At 51.5% G+C, this 22,759-nt stretch overlaps 1 protein-coding gene across 2 annotated transcripts; it reads right to left on the bottom strand.

Annotated features, from left to right (window-relative positions):
- Window positions 1–776: 776 nt before the first annotated feature.
- Window positions 777–21,558, bottom strand: ZMYND10 (zinc finger MYND-type containing 10). 2 transcript variants are annotated; one of them, XM_043552320.1, is made up of 12 exons: window positions 21,266–21,558; window positions 20,281–20,389; window positions 18,918–19,034; window positions 16,241–16,294; window positions 14,148–14,300; window positions 11,244–11,332; window positions 10,560–10,660; window positions 9,103–9,275; window positions 7,951–8,076; window positions 3,614–3,735; window positions 3,111–3,236; window positions 777–2,249 (listed from the first exon to the last, which is right to left on the bottom strand). In XM_043552320.1, the coding sequence occupies exons 1-12, from the start codon at window positions 21,541–21,543 to the stop codon at window positions 2,150–2,152; spliced, it is 1,548 nt and encodes a 515-aa protein (XP_043408255.1). In that variant the 5' UTR covers window positions 21,544–21,558; the 3' UTR covers window positions 777–2,149. The 2 variants fall into 2 exon arrangements, with proteins under 2 accessions (XP_043408255.1, XP_037761486.1); XM_037905558.2 differs by lacking the exon at window positions 21,266–21,558 and adding an exon at window positions 20,993–21,174.
- Window positions 21,559–22,759: the final 1,201 nt, after the last annotated feature.

Here is a 22,759-nt window from a genome sequence, read left to right as displayed (position 1 = left end):
TACCTCTGTAGGCCTGGGGTTTTACCAGGCTGGAGCTCCCCAGTTCCCTTGCCCTATTCCCCAGCACTGCTCCAGTTAAGGTACCTTGCTGCCAGGCAGCTAGCCCTTCCCACTCCAGGACTAGAGTGAGACTCCTCCAGCGTCTTGCCCTCAGCCCTCTTATAAGGGCCAGCTGGGCCCCGATTGAGCTGGCCACAGCTGTGGCTGCTTCCCCAATCAGCCTAGCTTGGCTGCTTTTAACCCCTGTTCTCCAGGAGTGAGGCAACTGCCCCACTACACGGACCATTCAAGGTGAAGTGGTCTGTTAACACCTCGGCAGCCATAGGACTAAAAGAGGGGAGTTAGTAGGTTACAGATTGTTGTAACAAACCATACATCCAGTCTCTGTTCAGTCCACGATTTTTAGTGTCTAACAGAGTAATGAATTTAAGTTCTGCTAGACATTAAAAATCTGTTCCACTTTACATTTTGCTGTGAGGCTGGGAGTACCTTTCCCAGACGTGAAGAAGAGCTCTGTGTAACTCGAAAGCTTGTCTCTCTCATCAACAGAAGTGGGTTCAACAAAAGATATTACCTCATCCACCTTGTCTCTCTCATACCCTGGGATGAACACAGCTACAACTACACTGCATTCACATACATGGTCATTAACAGGATTGAGTTGGCAGGATTCAGGCTCATTGGAGGCTAACACTGAGGGAGCCAGCACACCTCATAGCATGACCCAAACAACTGGGGAAGTTACTCATGAGCTTAGCTGCAGGGTTTTCAGCATGGGGGGGGGGGGGGCAGGAAGATCAATATCAAACATGACTTAAGACAAGCTGCATGGGGACTGATCCTTGGCATTCTGACCAGAACACGACTTTGGATGACCAGGGCTGACACAAAGAGCATGACTTGGGCTGCTTTCTGGATGGAACTGATTGTTCATTTCATTTCTCACTACAATGCAGAGAAAATCCCAGAGCGGGAGGCAAGTCCCTCGGTAGCCACCAAGACACCGCATTATGCTCTCAACCATGAAACAATGAGCCTTTGAAAATTGAAGTATTTGTCCTAACCACATCCGTTTCCCTGCCCCTCCCCCAGTCTACACTGCAAGGTCTGTGCAAGGATGTTATAGAAGTGAGCACCTAGATAAGGAAGGCACAGACGATGTCACTTCCTGGGCAATTCCCTCCCTGCATGTATGGCCCTGACTGGCATCTGAGCATCAAGAGAGACCTTGTAAACTCATTACTGGCAGAGATGGGATTTATAAAATCCTCCCCAGTAGGATGATGCAGGAAATAAGTGAGGAAGTGGTTTTGTCATCTCTAGGGTGGCTGCTGCAGAGTGTTGCAGAAGGGAGATGAATGAGAACAAGATGGTTAGTGGCTCAACCCATTTACTGGAGAACAAATTGTAGCGGGGGGGGAGGTGGGAGTCCCAGCAGAAGAGGTTCTGAGCCCAGTGTGGCTATTGCTGGCCTCTGAGCCTTGGGAGCAGAAAACGTATTTTCCTTAAGGCCCGTGGTGCATTCCCAGCAGCAGGTAGTGAGAGCAGCAGTCAGTGGTTGGTTCCAAACTTGCCAGCTGCCATGGTGGTGCTGCTGCTGCAGAGTGGCGAGATCAGTGCTCACTGCCATGCTGCATGACTGCAGGTGGCACCTGCTCCGAGCAGGATGCCCGGTGACACAAGCTGCTTCTGAGTCACGGGTGACAGCACGGAAAAAGCTGCTTAGCATAAACGCGTCACCGAGGTCAGGAGCAGCCTGTTCTCAAGCAAGGAAGGGTTCAGAAACTAGGAGACAGAATGGGGTATGAGAGAATCAAGGCTCCCAATCTCAGCAGGCAATTTTCCTAGCTGCCTAGAGGGAGGCATCAGTTGTGTCGGCCAGTGGCTGATGCATCCCACTGAGCTGAGCATGATCCCATGGTAGTGGATCTGGCCCTACTGTCCTTGGCTGCAAGGCTGGGATCTGGAGCAGCCCATGCACTACTGCAGCATGCCCAGTTACACAGGAGGCAGGCAGCACTGGTGCACTGAGCCCAGGTTAGATGAACAAGGGGTTGCCTGTCTCCAGTTCTAACTGGCGACCCTTTGCTCTTGGATTGCTGGAATGCCGGGGAGAAGTAGTCTCTCTTTGGAAGGCTCCGGTTCTGCATTATGGCTGCACTTGCAAGTCCTCTTTTGTTTTCTTCAGGGCATCAGCCATCAGGTTGCACGCTTTCTTGTGCTTCTGCCAGTGCTGCACCTGGCACTCCCTGCAAAGGGAAAGGGGACAGAGGGGCAGTGGTAGAAAGGAACACATTGGGAACTGGGTCAGGGGGTTGGTATGCGCTATGAAGGCCTTCAGCTCTACATGTCTGCTTTAAATAAGGGCCAGCCAGGGACAAAACCTGTTACCATCTACCCGTGGTTCAGTGGTCTGTGTGAAACAGAGTAGGGGTACCTGTTGTAGTGGTCAATTGCCCATAGCCATTGTCACTGACTGGTCCCCTCTGCTAGTCTCAGCAATGAGGCTAAGGAGTCCCAAAGAGGCCAAGGACACTGAATTCCCACCCAGGGTGGTTCCCTCTAGGTATAAGGTGAAGCACATTCACTGAGGAGAGGTTAAGGTGGGGAATCTCACGCAGCTGCTTTTGTTGTGGATAAACAGGGGACTCTGGGGTCTCAGCCTAGCACCTTCCAGCATCAGCACAAAATTCACTTGGATCTTCATAAAAGGGAACATGGAAAGGCTGCTTCTGCTCCGGCTTGTGACATAACTGACCCCCGTGGAGATTCACTGTGGTGCAAAGACAGCTGACTTCACAGTTCCAGTGATGTTGATCAGAGGGTTAGGGGCTGTGAATTCATGCACTGATTGGAAACTCCATGGCAGTCATGAAGCCCAGGTGCATGGGGTATAACACCCCCCACCCCCATCATGACAGGTGCAGAGACCAGCCAGGGCTGCTAAACCCAGCATCATTCAGGTAACAGTAAGCACCAGCATTGGCATGGCCAGGTCTCACAGCAGGACTCTAGTACCAGCTGCGTGCCCAAGGGAGAGGTGAGATCCCAGCTAAGCCCTGAGGGCAGCACGGAGCTCTGACAGACCAGACAATGCTAAGGATCATTACCGTTTGCAGTACCACTCGTTCTGGCAGCGAGAGCAGCGCTTTGTTGCCTCCGAGCCGCACAGCCCGCACTTGGGTTTCTCTGGGACGAGAGCCTCAATCACATCCAGGTTGTATGTCCGTGCCCATCTGGTTGGGGATAGAAAGCAGGCATCAGCACCTAGAGCAGGAGACTCATGATGTGAAAGGTGGTGCCTGTCCTGCACAGGATGGAGCCTTTAGGTCTGACCCCGCTATCCCTCCCATCCCACTCTCCAAAGGGACCTCCTGCCACAGGCTAGGATTACTGCATCGCTCAGTATCTCAGTCCTCCCCAGGGCAGTGAAACTTATGCTGGCTATTTTCTCTTGTCAAGAAGCCCCTGCTCATTGGGACCATGGCTGTGCTGGGCCTCCTGTAGCTAGCAGCCTCATGGCACAAGAGGAAAATAGGGACTGGCCTTGCAAACGGGCTCTCCTGCAAGAGGGAGCTCAGGGTCGCTCACCATACAGCAGCTGGGATCTTACCGGCACGCTAGGTGTTTCAACTCGTCCTCTGAGGGGCTGAACATGTGCTTCACCTGGTGCTTGGCGATCGCCTGCCACTTCCCAGAGTTCTCTTTGACAATGCGGTCCCTGATGACGGGAACCTGTCGGGACAGCAAAAAGGGTGAGAGGAGAGTCCTGTCCCAGCATTATAAGCCTGCCAATATGGGGGTGATTCTGGGGCAGGACATGCAGGGGCAGAAACAATGCCTGGGGTCAGTGTAGCTCAGGCAGGTGATAAGCATGGACTTGTATGAGAGCAGGAAGCAGGGATGAAGGCTGTATGTGGGATGAAGGAAGAGGTGACCAATGTGTGTGTAGGGAGCTAAAAGAAGATGTGACAGAGCTGTTTGTACACACACATTTGCACACAGGACCATGGGCAGCGGGTATCATAGGCTGGGGGAAGCTGTGCCTCTCCAAACAGCCTGGCGTGGCCCTGCCCGCGCTCCACCCCCAGACCTCCTCCTGCCTGCTTCCAGTTCCCCTTCCTGCTCTTCTGCAGCCGAGTCTGGGATAGGCAAACTGGAGCTGGTGCTCGCAAGGCCCACGGCTGGGGGTGCTGGGGCTGGGGCCACACGGTGCCGACCACCCAGCGCTGGGGTTGGGGGTGCTGGGACCACGCCGCCTGCCTGCCCAGTGCTCTGGGGCTGGGGGGCACTGGGGCCAAGCCACTCGCCTGGTGCTGGGGGGGGCATTCTGGTTGTGCCACCCACCCGGCATTCCGGGGCGGGGGTGCTCCAGCCACGCTGCCCACCCGGTGTTCTGGGGCTGGGGGTGCTGGGGCAAGCCACTTGCCCCAGGCTGGGGGTGCTCCAGCCTCGCTGCCTGACCAGCACTCCAGGGCTGGGGCTGCTGGGGCCGCGCAGGGGGCCTGGCAGCCACAGGGGCAGGGGATGCTCTGGGCTCCAGCAGGGAAGAGGGGGCAGAAGGGGAGGGGGAGGTGCAGGGCCTCGGGCAGAGGGGGAAGGGCTTGGGGCTAGCCTCCCCCAACAGCTTGTTCACCCACCGCCCATGCGCAGGGGGGAAGGAAGATGACAGATCTCTGTGTATACACAAGTGTGTGTAGGAGCTGAAGGAAGATGTGACATATCTGTGTGTGTACAGATTGAAGGGAGCTGTACACATATAGATACAGTTGTGCATGTAGGGGGTGGAGGAAGATGTGGCAGATCTGCAGAAGCAACAGCAGTCTGCTATGAGACGAACCCCTTCTCAGAGTTTATTGAGAAGAGGCCATAGCACATGCCTCCTAGCTGCATGACACTGAAGGGAAAGCTCAGTTGTGAACAGCATTTATTCTGGGGAGTGCTTTGATCCCCCGGACCTGCTGCATCTTCCCAGTGCATTTGCCTCCTTAAATTCTCCTAATTTCCTCCCTTCCACCCACACACTCCTTGAATTCCCATGTCAGCCCCAGCCTCCCTTCTCTCCAGGAGGATGGAGGTGATAAGACTTCTTTCAGATTCCTGCACTGACAGAGGCGATAAGGGCTAAGTGAAATAAGGCTATGCCTCCCTCTAATCCTTGGGAGTGAGAGATCAGCAGCAGGGCTTGAAATCCAGTAACATGAAGCACTCTCACCAAGCTTGGGGGGGTGGGGATGGGGGACAGGGACAGGCCCAGATTGGACCTGAACCCAGCACTCCAGAATCTCTTGCCTGATTTGATCTTACTCCCTGAACTGAGAACTTTTTCCACTCATCATTTCTCTGAACAGAAACACCCTCAAGAGCCTTTCAGTGCAAAAGAGCAAATGCCAGCCAAGAACAGAGCACGGAGCTCAGACTCCAGAAGAAAAGCTGCTGTTTCAAAGGAAAAGGAGTACTTGTGGCACCTTAAAGACTAACCAATTTATTTGAGCATAAGCTTTCGTGAGCTACAGCTCACTTCATCAGATGCATTCAGTGGAAAATACAGTGAGGAGATTTATATACATATAGAACATGAAAAAATGGGTGTTATCATACACACTGTAAGGAGAGTAATCACTTAAGATGAGCTATTACCAGCAGGAGAGTGGAGGGGGGGGACGGGGAAGAAAACCTTTTGTAGTGATAATCAAGGTGGGCCATTTCCAGCAGTTATCAAGAACGTCTGAGGAACAGTGGGGGTGGGGGGGGGGGAGAACAAACAAGGGGAAATAGTTTTACTTTGTGTAATGACTCAATTTGCAAATTGGATACAATTAACTTAGGCTTGAATAGAGACTGGGAGCGGTTGAGTCATTACACAAAGTAAAAGTATTTCCTTTTCTTTTTGCGAATACAGACTAACACGGCTGCTACTCTGAAACCTGTTTCAAAGGAGCTGTCATCCCTGCAGAATAAAACAGCCAAGCAGAGATGGTGAGAGAAGGACTGCTCTCTGAGAAGCAACCAGTGGAAAAAGCCTTTTTCATCATCGCTTGGCACAGTGACAGTGGGTGAGTTCATTGGGCAGGATGCGTGATCAGCATGTGTGACTGCAGCTGGCTTCGCCCAACCCACTCAAGATGCTGAATTCCAATTACATGCATGAGGCTAGTGATGCAAGCTGAAAAGGAGATTGACGAGATTAGAACGGCAGCACATTGAAAGGCCACACAAAACCCTCCAGAGCGATAGCTGCCAGCCTCTGCATTGCTAACTCACTCTGGGCTGGCCAGATGTGGGAGCGGAGAGTGACATCCTACCTACCTCCACTCCATCCTTACCAAAATCATCATCATCCCTTGGCCCTTGGTTTACTGCACACCTTCCTCCTCTACAGCCTCCCAGCTCTCTGGACTCCAGCCGGTGCAGAATGATGCTGGCACACATAAAGAGGTGTGGCTACAGTATCCGACCTCAATCTAATCAAGGTCCAGGTCAAAACTGCCCTCTGTTATTAAACCCCTCGAGCCAACTTTAAGTGCAATGTCTCTCTCCCTTTTCCCCATCCCATTCCTCCACTCAGCACTCCTCTGACCCTCCACAAAGTTGCCGCTCTGGATATAAGAGCCTTCTCGTTTGGAGCGCCTGCCATCTGGAAGAGTCTCCACTTTCCCATCTCTTTGCAAATCCCGTCTGAATGCACCTGTCTTCTCCCCATTACATGCCTCTCGGTTTCCTTCTCTCCCTGCTAGCTTTTATGGAGCACTTAAATACATTTGAGGATATGCTTCTGTGAAGGATGCAATGCAAATTACAAAGGCACATGCTACAAAACCAAGGACCCATCCCGCACCCCTTACTCAACTCCCAAACTTCCCAGAATTCAAGGAGATTTCAATATTAACACCAAGGCACTTGCAATCAAGTTGCTTGAGTGGCACAACTTTTCTGGCCTTCTCTCTTGGAGTAGAGGGCCAAATGTCCCAGGGCAGGGTGCATAATAAGGAACTCTTCCATGGCTCCTACCATACATGGAAAGGAAATTAAGGGTTCTGGTAAACAAAGAGTTAATTGTCACTGCGAGGCAGCTGGTGTCTCCCCCTCCACTCAGACACCTTGCTAAAGAGTCAGTGTAATCATGAGGTTTATAACCCAGTGTCATGTCATTAATTGTTGACTGCTGCCTTGCTCCCCACTCAGCCCTGGCTGCAGCATGAATCAAAGGCTGTCCCACAAAGACGCTACTGGAGCGGAGTGAGCAGGAGTCTGTGTAAGACTCCCATCCAGGTACTGTGAGAAGAACAGGCAGGCGCAGTTTGACCCATGGTACCGATATGGCTTCCATTACCATGGTAGCTGTGCACCTCACAATCTACAGTGTGTGTATCCAGACCTCATACACCCCTTTTGGGGGGGCAGGGCTATTATCTCCATTGTTCAGATGGCGAACTGAGGCACAGAGAGTCTGAGTGACTCACCCAAGGAGTCTGTGGCAAAGCAAGGACTGAACTCAGTTCTCCCAAGTCCTAGGGTAATGCCGTAACCACTGAGCCATCCTTCCTCTCCATAATATAGAATTCCATCTCAGGGCTCCAGTGATTTTGGCTTTGCTGTCATATCACCATCGCCTGATGCAAGGACGAACTCCCTGCTTCTCAGCTGCCTGTCTAGCCTGTGTGGAAGCAAGCCCCTAAGTTGATAGAGCAGAGGCCCATTACTAACATGAGAAAGCACTGGATGCCGTTGTAGGGCCAGTAAAAGAAGAGTGCAAAGTACAGGTTCAGTGCCAGGGCACGTGCCCCCTCTCATCACAGCACCATGGTCTCCAAGCGGTGGGAATATACTCTGCCTTTGGAAACGGGAGATGGGATTACAGAACGCTACCGAATACGAAATGCAGCAGCCTTGTGCAGCTGGAATGGAGGAGACAGACTGGCCTTGGGAGAGGGATGGTGCTGGAGGTACCTGCTCCAGGATGAGGTCCTTTTTGGGTGGAACAGGCTCTGTCACTACGAGGTGACTCAGAAATCTCTGCATCTCCACCAGATTTGGCAACTGGTCAATGAGGACATCAGTCAGGAATGCACGGAGCTAAATCCAGAGAGGGAGAGAGGAGGGTGAAAGGAGAGAGATCAGAACAAGGCAAAGAAATAATCCACTGGTTAAAAAACAAGCTGCTGGAAAAGTGGCCAGGTGGCCACATGCCAGCTCAACAACGCCCCACTGAGCAGAGCACTAACTGCAAGAGAAAGAGTGTACAGAAGGGTTAACATCATCAAGGGCTAAAATCATCCGGACTCCATTGCTCAACATCAAGAGCAAAGCTAGGTATTAAGCAGTATCAAAAGCCTGCAGTACCTAGAACTGCAGGAAGTGCTGCGGGCGAGGACTGAGGGGCATTTTCCAGATTGTGTGGGGAGCTCAGGGCTGGAATAGCAGGGGGGGGCTGTGTGTTGGGATTGAGGTGCATTGTCAGAGTTGTATGGGAGCCCAGGACAGGAAAAGCGGGAGGGGGGCCGGTGGGCTAGGACTGAGCTGCATTGGCAGAGCTATTTATGGGAAGTTTGTATAGCACCTGCCAGCATGGTGCGTGGCTCTAGTGCTCTCAGACTCATCCTTCTACAGGCACTAAATCCATAAATGGCATAACTCTAATTAAAGCAATAAAACAAACCTCTCCACCTCAGCAAGCCACTTGTGAAATTCTCACTAAGGTGCTGGATTGGCGGCCCTATATCTCCACAGAAACTGACGCAGCAGTCTGAGTTTCTCAACACACCCTGTCAATGGGTCTCAAACCTGGCCTGGAGAGACCATTCTAGGGTAAGTCTAGTCCCCATGGCCCTCTCTGTCCTTGGACTTTGCTGATCAACAAGATGCTAATTCATGCCAGTTGGTGGGGTATTTGCCTCTAAACTTGACTGGCATGAACAAAGAAGCCATCTTGGAACTGATGACATGGTATTTCCCAGCTTGGGATACAGGTTTCAACCAGGAAATGCTCACCTGGCACATTTTTAAAGTGAAGACAAGAGGGCATCTATACCTGCGGGAAGGTCCCTGTGCCAAGGCACCATGCTGGGTATATGTATGACTATGCACACTGAAGTCTTGTACCTTTAGGAGCTGGCTCTTGTTGAAACCATCCAAGTTGTATTTCCGCTGGCATTCTGGGCTCAGGAGGAGGTTATAGAGGGAGAGCCACACCTGCCCATCCAGCTTGGTCATCCTCACGTGGTCTTCAGGAGGCACAACATGCCACGCTCCATTCTCAAACTTCTTTAGCTTGCCTGAGACACACAGCCAGTAAGACAGAGGGTGAGACCGAGACACCAGAGAAAAGAGGGCCCTGTGGTTAGGGTGCGAGCAGGGACTCAGACCTTGGTTCAATTCTCTGCTCCAGCACAGACTGCCTGTGTGACCCTGGGCGAGTCAATTAGTCTCTCTGCACCTCAGTTTCCCTCTGTAAAGTGGGGCCAATAGCACTTCCCTACCTCACAGAGGTGTGTGAGAATAAACATATTAAAAGATTGTAAGATGCTCAGAGACAGATGATGGGGTCTAGATAAGGATCTAAGAGAGATGAACAGAGCCCATGGTTTTATCATCTGCATATTCACTCAGGAATAGCAGTGCAGACAATGCTCAGGGCCAGGGTCGTTGTGGGAAGAGAAAAAACAGAAGAACTGATCGTGGGTCTGTGGCAAGAGCAAACAAAGATGATGTGTAGCTTCTGGGAGCAGCTTGGACTCCTGGAGGAGATCGTGGCTGTGCTTCCCACACTTACCTGGCTTTACTTGCCATTCCAGGGATGTGTTGTGTAGCTAGTGGTCCTGCCTACATAGGCCTTGCGACTAAATTAACCACCATGCTTATACTTGGCTGTGGCTGAATCCCTGTAATGCGAGTGTGGACTAGCCAGCCTGGTTCTGAACCAGGATAGCTCTGCCAACACTGAGCTGATCCAGTGTATCAGAACCCACTTTAAGGTGGCCTGGAAGCATGCTTGTTAAACAGTTTGGAACTCCATTTTGGATGGGGCCTCAGCGCACACAGCAAGGGTGGGAAGAGGACAGTTGCCAGGGAGAAGTGGGCTGATAACCAGGTCTTTCTAAGCAGATCCTGTTGCTGCTCACAGGAGCATGGGATTCTCTGCAGGGCAGGATGGGGTGGGTGAAGGGGGCTGGCAGATACATTAGGGTTGTATTGTGCTCTTTTACTGCATTGGGGACATCAGCTTGGGAACTCTCAGATTTGGATGAGAGACAGCCACAAGCAGGGACCATTTTTGGAAGTGCAGCTCCTCAATCCCAGCCGAGCGGCGTCTGCTCAAGAGCTGAGCCAATGGGCACATACAGTCCCATGCCGGAAGCGATCCCATGTACATGGATGGGAGGGGAGGGAGATGGGAAGGCCAGATGGAAACCCATGTGAAAGATGGAGAGTGAGAACTGAATCTGGAAAGGAGCTTTCAGATATTTCTCACTATATGGGAGCCACCTACCAGATGAAGCTCCAGGTAAAAAGTGCTACCGCCCCATGGATGCACTAAGGTATGAGCGCATGATTCATACCTGCTTCGCAGCGGCTCCATGGACAATGCTCCAGGAGCTCTACCAGGAGGCAGGGCAAGTTATGAGTGTTCAGCATCCGTGTCAGGGCACTCAATGGCAAACTGTGGAGAAACAAGGGAGGAACTAGTGAAAACACCTATTGTGAGCAGTACGAGATCAATTACAAATGGTCCCAAGGCTCTGGGAGAAGCAAAAGTGACAAAATAAAATAAATTACAGTCAGACCAGGGGCAAAATCCACACAAGCAGCCATTGAGAACAGCCTGATCCCACACCAGGATCCACACAACCAGTCACCAAGCATAGCAGGATCTATACACCAGGGCACTAGTACCAGGGTCCACACAGCCAGTCACCGGCTGAAGCCAGATCCAACCCCTTGTGCTAGGTTTGATACTTTCAGCTGCTAGGATTGATCTGCAAACCAAATGCCCAGCAAGATTCACTCTGAGGGCCAATCTGCACACTGAGTTCTCAGTGCCAGCCAGAGCTGTAGTGCCACGATCTGCACATCCAGCTACTACACACAGCAGGATCCAGACACCAGGGCACTAACGCCAGAACTGATGCTCCCAGTCCCTGAGCACAGGAGGACTGACACCCGCAGACCAGTGCAATGACTTAAACAACCCCACCCCAGTTCCGAGGCTCATCTCTAGATTCTCCTGTGAGCCAGCTGCTTACCTGTCTACCTGATCAGTGATGAAACGGAGCACAGAAAGAGCCCTCAGGGAGATCTCAAACTCCATCATCTCTGCCTGCTTCTGTAATTCCTGCGGGGGTGAAAACACAGACTCATACAAGCACACCAAATATAGGGCTAGATTTTTTTCTGCAGAGTAACAAAGGAGGCAGCATATGAGCTGGCTCTCAGTAGCCAAGGACTCATTAGGAAGCCCAAGCCTCATAAAGCTGATTCCTTCCCCAAGATCAATGTAAACTGCAGTCACACAAACGCCTTTCAGTGACGGAGAGCTGAATGGTGTAAGCACTCCTGAAGATAGCAGCTAGTCCATGACATGAATGCACCAGGCTCCCCATACACCATACACCATAGGCTGCTGTTGGCTGTGTCACATATAGCCAGGTTGCAGTAGGGCAGATCATTTACCCAGTCCTGATGCTGAGCGCTCAAGGCCGGCCCAAGGAAGGAATAACTGCCCTGATCCACCATTTGAGAGATCCTAACATTAGCATGGCCCCACCTCCAGATACCCACCCCAGAATCCCTTCTGTAAACTCCAGCGTCATGATCCCGCGTCTGGAGCCTCCCCAGGTTGAGTGGATGGATATAAACTGGCCATCAAGAAGTTTAGCCTTGAAATTAGGCAAAGGCTTCTAACCACCAGAGGAGTAAAGTTCTGGAACAGCCTTCCAAGGGGAGCAGTGGGGGCAAAAACCCTAACTGGCTTCAAGACTGAGCTTGATAAGTTAATGGAGGGGATGGTACAATGAGACTGCCTACAATGGCATGTAGCCGATCTGCGACTGCTAGCAGCAAATATCTCCAATGGCGAGTGGTGGGACACTAGATGGGGAGGGCTCTGAGTTACTACAGAGAATAATTTCCTGATGTCTGGCTGCTGGATCTTGCCCACATAACTGATCGTCATATCTGGGATCAGGAAGGAATTTCCCCCCAGGTCAAATTGGCAGTGACCCGAGGGAGTTTTTGCCTTCCTCTCTAGCATGGGTCACTTGCAGGTTTAAACTAGTGTAAATGGTGGATTCTCTGCAACTTGAAGTCTTTAAATCATGACTTGGGGACTTCAATAATTCAGGCAGAGGTTAGAGGTCTAATAGAGGAGTAGGGAGGGGGCAAGGTTCTGTGGCCTGCAACGTGCAAGAGGTCAGACTAGATGATCATGATGGTTCCTTCGAGCATTCAAGTCTATGAATCTATGAGAGTCTGAGTCCATTGCGTTAGGGGAATAGGGAGCTGAGTGATCAGGGCAGAGAGCTAGGTAGGATGACAGAGAATGCTGTGCTCTAAAGCAACTGCAATCCTAGGCAATGGATATGACTTCGTCTACCATCTCTATGCCCATGACTCACAGATCTACCTCTCCATTCAGGACTTGTCTCCTTATGTGCAAACTAAACTCTCCACTGGTCTCTCTGACATCTCCATGTTGGTGTCCAGCCATCAGCTTAAGCTCAACATGACCAAAACAGAGCTCCTAATCTTTCTCACCCCATAAGCCTGCCTCCCTCCCTCCCGCCTTTCTCAGTTACTGTGGACACTGCCACCATCCTCCCTCAGGCCCAAATGCTGGTTGTCATCTTTGACTCAGCTCTCTCTCTAGGTCCTCACATCCAGGCTATGTCTAAATCTTGCTGATTCTTCCTTCCTAACACCTCTAAGATACAACTTTCCCTATCCACCCACACAGCCAAAACTTTTGCCCAGACTCTCATCACCTTGCATCTCAACTATGGCAACATCCTCTTCTGGCCTTGACAAATGTAACCTTGCCCTGCTATGCAGAAGCATTCTGACTGAAAAGATCATTTCTCTAGACCTCACTTTGACCACATCTCCTCTCTTTGAGTTCCTCCACTGGCTCCCCTTTCTCCACTGCAAACAGGAGATCAGACTAGATGATCACAATGGTCCATTCTGGTCTTAGAATCCTCGCAGGATAAGTGGTTTTCAATACTGCAATAGCTAAGGCTGTCATTCTCCCTTGGGCCAGCTCCAAGGGTTAAGAAAAATGCCCAGTGGTGAAACACTTCCCTACTGTTCTCAGGAGTCCCATGACTTCCTCTCCAGCTTTGAAAGATGATCATAAGTTCGGGCAGGAGGCCAAAGGGTGAATGCAATTCTGGAGACTACTGCTGAGGTTGCTGTGTCTCACTTTAAATCCATTTTACTAGAAGATTCTGATGTCCTGTTTACAGAGAAGAATTTTAAGAACTGAGGGAAAAAAAAAATCCCAGATGCACAATACTGTCTCACACCAAAATGAACTGAAAAAGCAACAAGTGATGGAGCAACAATAATGACACACCCAGAACTGGGAATGCTTCAGGAGGTTGGGCATGACCTTTTTCTCCTTAGGTCATTGGTTCAAAACTGGCCCAAGACTACAGAGACTGAGTTGTTACCATCTCGTGCGGGCTGGGTGGCCTGTGTGAAATGAGTCTTAGGCCAGTTCCAAGTGGAAACCTATAGAGATCTCAAAAAAATACCATTGCAATTAATCCTGACTGGTTCCCACACTCCTAGTCTTAGCAGAGAGGTCAAAAACACAATGGTTCATAGAAACTGAACTGCTCTCTTGCCCCTAGAGAGAATCTCATAAAGTCATGGTTGAAGCACACTTGTAGGACAGAGTGGGAAAACTAACACCGTCTCTGCTCATGATGAGCCACCTGTGAGAACAAATCACCAATCAAGAGACCTCCACCAACACCAAATTCATATAGAGGAATGCCCAAGTAGAGTGGATTTATTCATCAGGATCTGGATATGAGGGCCTTCATGACTATTACTATGGTCTTTCCCAGTCATGGAAATTTAACTTCCCTCCAAGTACAAGGTCAGACAGACCTGCTGGAAGTTGGGAACTTGCACTTTTAACCCACCTGCATTGATGATGCATTGGTCACATCCTCAGGCAGAAACTTTTCGTGGATTGGAAACTCCCCCTTGGTGCTCTGAGCTGCTAGCAGGGTCAGTTTCCGGTAGCTATAATCAATCAAGTCCAGAATGGTGTCCTCAGCGGATTCGCAGATCTCCTACACAACAAGAGAGCAGCAGAGAGCTGTTTGAGAGGAGAAGGTATTCCCTTCAGAAAGATCATTTTTCAGATGGCCTTCTGATTAGAAAACACCTCTCCAACTGCACCAATACCTGCAGACCTCAGTGTCACAGGGGACTGATTGAGATCCACCTTATGGCTTCAGGCTGAACATTATAGACATGGGTTGTTTGAGTTGCCTTAATTCTGTATTTCCACACTCTCAGTTATCTGAGGTTTTATGCTTTATCTTTAAAGTGGCAGAACTGGGACTAGAACTCAGGGGGGCCTTGTCACAGGGTCTGGTCTATGCTCCAGCTTGTCACTAGTCTCCTGGGAGTGACAGCTTTAGCATGCCAGGCTCCAAGGATCCACACAATCCCACAGGGGAAGGTCTGTGACCTCCAAGCCTGGGCCTTTGGCACCAGCGTCCCTTGTCTCTCTAGGTGGCTCCCTGCAGTGAATCCAGCCAAGCCAGAGTCCTGCGGGAGGCTGTACTTTAGCCCTTCAGGGTGCAATGCTCTCAGTATTTACAGTGACACAGGCAGCCTTTTAAAAACACGGTAGCCATTTATTGGTCACCAGGAACATAGAATCTGGAAGTCCTCAGGTTAGCACAGAGAAATGAAGGTTAAAGTATAGTCCATTCTGGTCAGTCCAGAGCCCCAGTTAAATTGTAGTGAATCCCATGCTCATGTTCAGTCTCTCCTCCACAGTCTGACCTCCTTGGTCAGTTTCCAGGTGAGAGTCCTGACTCCTTCCAGAAGCCAGCACTTTATCCCCCCACCTCACACCTTCCAGTCCTTTGTTACGGAGCTGGGGTCTGTGCCCAGATTCCCTGCTGTGAGGTGGGGAAATCCATCTCCCTCTAGGTTGCTGTTTGCTAGGTGTCAATGTCCTGGTGCCTGGGCTTTTCACTGTCATCTCAGATTTTCTGTTGATATGGGGCTGGCCTCAGTCAGTCCTTTTTTTAATGACCCATTTAACCTGGCTCAGACAGCTAGGTTACACACATCCACCTCGCTCTCTTAACCGGCCCTGACAGCAGACTTAGTACTTCCCCACACCCCAGGTAGCCAGACAAAATATAGGGAAAACTGAGGCACACATAACACTCATAAAAATACTACAAAAAACTCCCACTTCATCACAGGTCTGGAATCTACTCCCATGATCTGTCCACTACACCACTTGTCTCCTTATGTGCAAACTAAACTCTCCACTGGTCTCTCTGACATCTCCATGTTGGTGTCCAGCCATCAGCTTAAGCTCAACATGACCAAAACAGAGCTCCTAATCTTTCTCACCCCATAAGCCTCCCTCCCTCCCTCCCGCCTTTCTCAGTTACTGTGGACACTGCCACCATCCTCCCTCAGGCCCAAATGCCGGTTGTCATCTTTGACTCAGCTCTCTCTCTAGGTCCTCACATCCAGGCTATGTCTAAATCTTGCTGATTCTTCCTTCCTAACACCTCTAAGATACAACTTTCCCTATCCACCCACACAGCCAAAACTTTTGCCCAGACTCTCATCACCTTGCATCTCGACTACGGCAACATCCTCTTCTGGCCTTGACAAATGTAACCTTGCCCTGCTATGCAGAAGCATTCTGACTGAAAAGATCATTTCTCTAGACCTCACTTTGACCACATCTCCTCTCTTTGAGTTCCTCCACTGGCTCCCCTTTCTCCATTGCAAACAGGAGATCAGACTAGATGATCACAATGGTCCATTCTGGTCTTAGAATCCTCGCAGGATAAGTGGTTTTCAATACTGCAATAGCTAAGGCTGTCATTCTCCCTTGGGCCAACTCCAACTGCCTCTCTAATTGCAACTTTTGGAAAAGGTTTGCCATGTTTCATATGCATGACCTGAAACCACATCTGGGATTTCCCCATTCTGGGGCCCTTAACTTAACACAGCAGAACTCATCTCTTACCTTGTGAAAAAACACTGTCTCCAGGAGGTTAATAATAGAAGCTTCATGGTGCAGCTGAGGGAATGTGGGGAGACAAAGCAAAGGTCAGAGGAACATCATCTACAGTGCCCATGGTAATATGCATCCAGCCTGTAACTGAGGTAGCCCCAAACACAGGTGCAGCCAAAAGTCCAGCCAATGAGGCAAATGCAACCCATGGAGTCCTTAGCCAGGCTCACCTTGAATACAGATACGTGGCCTGTAGAAACTACAGGTCCTGACTCCCAGCAAGCAATGCTCCATCATCATCTGAGAGCAGGCTGGAGCACTTCGAACTGGAAGCCAGAGTCTGAACCTTTGTATCACTGCAGTCTGCAAGTTTATCATGCAAATGATACCCTCTGGTTCCTGGCAGATGGCCAGTATGGCCCCTCTACTGGAGTAGTTTTCCTGGCTTCACTAGAAGAATACTAGTGCACTGAGATACAGGTGTGTCTTTTGCTACTGAGATCAGTCCCACCACCAAAAGGGCCAGTGAAGAGGTTTCACTGAAATTCTTAAAGCAGCAAAGGGCCACCGCTTTCCAGTCACCCTGGGGGTCTCACAAGACATTTTTTGGTGGCCTCAGAGTGTGGACAATTTTTTGGTGGCCGCTCTGACAATTTTTCCTAAAATATTAATTAACTTTAGGAAAAACAAATAAATATGCAAATATACATGTCCAAATCATTGTAATTTATTTATGTAGGTTTTTATTGCAGACTCAATAATAAAAATAATGTAGTTGTTTCTATTCTTTACTAGACCTAAACAGAACAGAACCAAATAATGTGCTTTGCACGTTCCTGTTTTTGTTGTTGTTTCTTTTGCATTTTTGGTTGTTTTTTTGGGGTTTTTTTTTTAAGACTTGCTAGCTAGTAAGTCTGTGTCTGTGAAAAGTGATATTTGTATGTTGGCATGGGGAGCGGGGGGCCGCAAAGAAGTGTTAATAATCACTGCCCAGGAGGCTGTGGCTGCACAAAAAGCCCCTGGTGGCTGCATGCGACCACGATGGCCGCATTTGAGAAACGCTAACCCAAGAGATCCCATCAGACGGCAGGAGCTGTTGCTGTGAAGATGCCTGGAATCCTAAGAGCACATTAGCTGCATTACAGGTAGTGCGGGAGGAAGTTCTACACCTTCCTCTAAAACAGTGGTGGGCAACCTGCGGCCCATCAGGGTAATCCACTGGCGGGTCCCCAGACAATTTGTTTACATTTGCACAGTCGCCCGCAGCTCCCAGCAGCTGCGGTTAGTCATTCCCGGCCAATGGAAGCTGTGGGAAGCGGTGGCCAGCACGTCCCTGAGGCCCGTGCAGCTTCCCACAGCTCCCATTGGCTGGGAATGGCAAACCACAGCCACTGGGAGCTGCAGGCAGCTGTGCAAATGTAAACAAACTGTCTGGGGGCCCACCAGCGAATTACCCTGACAGGCTGTGAGTGGCCCGCAGGCCACAGGTTGCCCACCACTGCTTTAAAATATCCATCTTTTGCTGCTATCAGAGCCAGAGTACTGGACTAGATACACTATTAGTGTCTATTGCTATCACAATTCCTAGGAAAGTGCCCCCTGATCCAGCATTAGCTAGTGGCCCTAGTTGAAGTGTCCAGGGCAGACAGGACTGTGGAAGGATTTCTTAGAATCCAAAGAACTTACTGGACTGTCCTTCCTTCACATACATGCTGGTTGCAAACAGTGTGGAGTCCTGTCAATCAACAGCATGAACACCTGTGAGCGGTGCTAACTAAAAGGCAATGAAACTCAAAGCAGAAAAGAGGCTGTCTTTTAGAAGCAAGAAATTTGTAGTGCCATGTTAAATGGCCAGAATACCATACACGTTCAGTGCTTGAAAGAAATGTAAAATATCAGCCCTGAGAACTTTTGGTCATCCAAGATTCTATGGCTGTTTCTAAAGGGACAACCGTTACCCCAGTGTCCTGGCCAAAATCTAGGATAGGTGACTACATTCTGCTGGCTGTCAGAACTTCTACTGTAGTTTCAACTGGATAGGAGATCGTTCCTCATTTCCTGTCCTAAACTTAGGTAGTGTTGCTGTGCGTGCTGTTAAACAGCTGCAATGCTTCACCATGGGGGGGGGGGGGAAGAGGGGGCAGCATTTCAAAGGTGGAGGGAGTGATCCTTGTGAAAAGAAGTTCTTTGGGATCCTTGAGAAGGCCCTATGTAAATAAGGATAAGTTATTTTATCATTACGCCATTGCCTAAAACCTCTTAGAATCATAGAATATCATGACCTCAGGAGCTCATCTAGTCCAACCCCCTTCTCAAAGCAGGGCCAATCCCCAATTTTTGACCCAGATCCCTAAACGGCCCCCTCAAGGATTGAGCTCACAACCCTGGGTTTAGCAGGCCAATGCTCAAACCACTGAACTATCCCTGCCCACCTGTCTTGCCTCTCTAGCCCTAGTGAGCAGTGACTGTCCCACAGAATTTGTGTTTCATAAGAGTTTTGCCTGTGAAAATGACTCACATGCAGCTACCATGTTAAAAACTTTAATGGAATATGGACAAGGTGTCTTGTGAAGCATGCCTGTTGAAGCAGAGGTACCATGCAGTGCTACTGCCCTGCAGGACATTCCAGATCATGGCAATGCACTTGAATACTGTGCAAGTTTGTTCTCCAAGACCTCTCTGAACTCACCACCAAGTAGATGGGAAAGGTGCTTTTTGGCTTGAAGTCCTCCAGCTGGCACAGCACAGGGAACACCTTGTGCTTCCAGATCTCCACAGAGATCAATTCCTCGATGAGAGTAGGGATCTGGACAGAAGAATAGACCGTGGAAAGTGAAACCTTTCAGGCAAGAGAAAATGGACAGAGAAGCCTAGTGCCATATGAGTATTTTAGTTCTAGAGGAGAAGATGCTGGGACAAACGGCAGCTCTCCTTGTTGGCAGTTTTGTTGCACTGTTCATCTAGGTACTTTCATGTGCCTCATCATCGTATTATTTGCTTCATCCCATTGACAGTCATTTCTGAAATCATTTCTGTCCCCATCTTTCCATTGGATGAGATGGGACAGTATATCTGGTGCAGGTAAAGGAGGGAGGCAGAGTTCTGCTAGTCTATTTCCTAATACACCAGCAACATTTCCAAGTGACCAAACTCACCTCCGAGATAAGCTCCACTGACTTCAGAGTTACATCAGAGATAAGCGTAGCCCATGATCTCATGGACAGAAAGACTCACTTTGTTTAGCAACAGTCCCTCTCTGGTGTAACCAAACTTGCATTCAATGTTCAGTTCTGGGGTCCTTTGTACCCAAAATATAGACAAACTGGAGGGAGTACAGAGGACAGCAACAACTATGATTTGGGGGCTGAGGAGGGTTACTGGGAAGAGAGAACAAGAGCCAAAGATGTAACAAATTTAGGCTAGAAAATAAGGCACACATTTTTAACAATGGGCAGACCAATTTATCTAGGGATGTGCTTGATTCTCTGTCACTTGAAGTCTTTAACTCAAGCTTGGCTGTCTCATTCTCAAAAAATATGCGCTAGCTCAACCATGAGATATGGGTTTGATGCAGGAATCACTGGGTGCAACTCTATCGCCTACGTTATTCATAAGGTCAGACGAGATGATGAGAATGGTCCCTTCTGGCCTTAAAATCTATGAATCTATAATGTGGCTAAACGACTGAGGTCCAGTGTCACAGACAGGGCTGACAACATAGTATTGGAAGAGTGCAGATGCCAAGTAGGGAGAGAATTTGATTAGGTTGGTACAACAGAGTGTATCTGAACAAAGGAAAATTTGGGCTCCATATCAGGACACATTCCCTGACAGTAAGGTGAATTAGGCTGTGGATGCATCTCACCGAAGAAATAGGCAGGAGCCCACTTGGACTAGGCACTGTAGGGGGCAAGGTTGCCTAAGCTTGGTTGGGGGAGAAGGGTGAATGGGGCCCTGCAGAGCTTTCCCTTTTTGTCTCATCTGCTGGATGCTCTCCCCATGGAGGAGGGTGCTCTTACCCGCCAGCTCCCTGCGGCCTGCAGAGTGCTCACCTTAGCATAGTTCACCAGCAGCTCAATGAGGAGCTGTTCCTGACCGGCAGAGGCGCTCAGAATCGCCTGTATGTTCAGCTTCTCAATGGCCTCGTGCTGCCGGAGCCATCTAGGGAGCAGGGGAGTCAGTGTCCACATCCCATGGCACACCTGGTACCCCAGCCCCTCTCCATGCCACCTTCCCCACTCAGAGACTAACCCCCAACCCAGTGGGATGCTTGCCCCCCTCTGAGGGACTCATCACATCCCCAAAGAGTTCCCTGGAACTGGAGGGCTTCTTCCTGCAATCAAAGGCCCACCCCCCTAGATCCAGTGGGGGCTCACCTTTGCCTGAGGATCAACCCCTCAAACCCACTGGGGACTCACATCCGTCCCCAGTCCACACAACCCCCCTTGACTCACTCCCCCTCACACCCCATGCCCCTCCCCTCGGGGGACTCAGCCCATGCCCCTCCTTAGCCCCCAGGGCCTCCACACACACTGCCCCCTCCCCTCAAGTCCCCCTGAATCCCCCCGCCCCCCAACTCAGCTGGGGACCCCCCTCCTTACATCCCTCCCCCCCCCCCGGGCACGCCACTCCGCCCATCTCTCCTGGGGGCCCCGCTCCACATCCCGCCCCCTTAACTTCCAGGGGACTCTCCCACACCCCGCCCCCAACTCTGCCGGGACGCGCCCCCCAGCCCGGCTTCGCGGGGGACGCCCCGTCTCGGACCCCTGGTCCCCGGTGTTCCGCAGCGGGCCGCCCCGCAGCGCCTGCACCAGGGCCTCGGCCTCCCCCGGCAGCAGCAGCGCGGCCGCCTCCGCCATGGCCCCACGCCGTCACCATGGAGACCGACAGGGCGGGCGGGGGGAAAGCGGCCGCGAGAGCAAGGGCCCGCCCGGCACCGCCCCCTCCCCGCCATCCTCTTCCGTCCCGTTAGGAGCCCCCGGCCCGGCCCCTGGGCGGCCTGGCCCCCCGCCGCACCAGAGAGCCCCTGCTCCATACCCTGGCTCTGCTCCCCCGCCAATGTGCACCAGTCCCTCCGCTCCACTGGAGAGGCCCTGTATTCCTGCACTGCTCCCCCCGAACCGAGTACCAGTGTCCCATTGCTCCAGCAAGGCCCTGTCATGTATCCCGGCACTGCTCCTCCACCAACAGGCACCAGTCCCCCGCTGCACCAGAGAGACCGTGCCCTGGCTCTGCGCCCCCACCAATGGGCACCAGTCCCCCTGCTGCACTGGAGAGACCCTGTATCCCTGCACTGCTCCTCCACCAACAGGCATCAGGGCCACCGCTGCACCAGAGAGACCGTGCCCCCATGCCCCAGCACTGCACCCATGCCAACAGGCACCACTCCCCCCGCTGCACCAGAGAGACCGTGCCCCCATGCCCCAGCACTGCACCCATGCCAACAGGCACCAGTCCCCCCGCTGCACCAGAGAGACCGTGCCCCCATACCCCTGCACTGCACCCATGCCACCAGGCACCAGTCCCCCCGCTGCACCAGAGAGACCGTGCCCCCATACCCCTGCACTGCACCCATGCCAACAAGCACCAGTCCCCCCGCTGCACCAGAGAGACCGTGCCCTGGCGCTGCGCCCCCACCAATGGGCACCAGTCCCCCTGCTGCACTGGAGAGACCCTGTATCCCTGCACTGCTCCTCCACCAACAGGCATCAGGGCCACCGCTGCACCAGAGAGGCCCTGTCCCTGTATCCTGGCACTGCTCCCTTGCCAATGGGCACCAGCCCTCTTGCTGCACTGGAAAGGCCCTGCCCCCATACTGCTCCCACACAAATGGGCACCAGACAATACCAGGGGTGCAGGGTGCTCTTGGGGGAGAGATGAACAGCAGGCACTGCCTCTTGGTACAGACGCAAGCAGTATTTTTAAAGTTCTGTCCCTGTTAATTTGCAATTTACTGTACATACACACACACGTGCACACACTTCGTGCTGGGTTGTTACACTCTGTTGTGCCTGCCCAGTGAGGGACTAGCCTGGTCCATTTCCCCCTCTGGTTCCCCTGTGCCAGCCCAGGGCTCCTGCATTCGAGGCCCCAACACTGCACAGGAATGTTAGGAACCATTAAAGTACTTGTGTGTTGATTAAAGAATTTGACCATAATTAACAACTGAATCGTGAGCCCCTCCCGATTTTTTGGCTCTCTCCCCGACACAGATAGGCTGGGTGGCTCACTGAGGTGAGTTGGGGGGGTGGAGGTGGCGTTCCCTCCCCGAGTCCCTTGGCGTCGCCAGCCTGAGCCACCCCTGCGGCTTTTTGGCCTGGGCAGCTGCCCCCACTCACCCCACCCCAGTTACAGCCCTGTCCTCGGGTAGTTTCGGCTTCTGCCCCCTTGGGGGGTTGGGTCCTGCTCAGCACTCACCTCACAGTGGCGGCTCCTGCAGCTCCTGTGCTGTGGGGCTGCCTGGGCCTGACTCTGCTCCAGGTGCTGCAACCTCTGGGGTTGCAGCGCTGCTCAGGTTTGGCCCTGCCCCCT

Source organism: Chelonia mydas, chromosome 7, assembly GCF_015237465.2.
Source record: "Chelonia mydas isolate rCheMyd1 chromosome 7, rCheMyd1.pri.v2, whole genome shotgun sequence".
Lineage (NCBI taxonomy): Eukaryota > Metazoa > Chordata > Testudines > Cheloniidae > Chelonia > Chelonia mydas.
Note: the sequence above shows the minus strand (reverse complement) of the source record. Positions and strands in the feature narration are given on the sequence as shown.

Bases quoted from the DNA above. Each gene is read 5' to 3' on its own strand.
- ZMYND10 (XM_043552320.1), bottom strand. From the start codon at position 21,543: ATGCCTGTTGGTGGAGGAGCAGTGCAGGGATACAGGGTCTCTCCAGTG. The intron at 16,295-18,917 runs GTGAGTTCAGAG...ACATTCCCTCAG, and splicing joins CCTTTCCCATCTACTTGGTG to CTGCACCATGAAGCTTCTAT. The intron at 14,301-16,240 runs GTAAGAGATGAG...CTTGTTGTGTAG, and splicing joins AGACAGTGTTTTTTCACAAG to GAGATCTGCGAATCCGCTGA.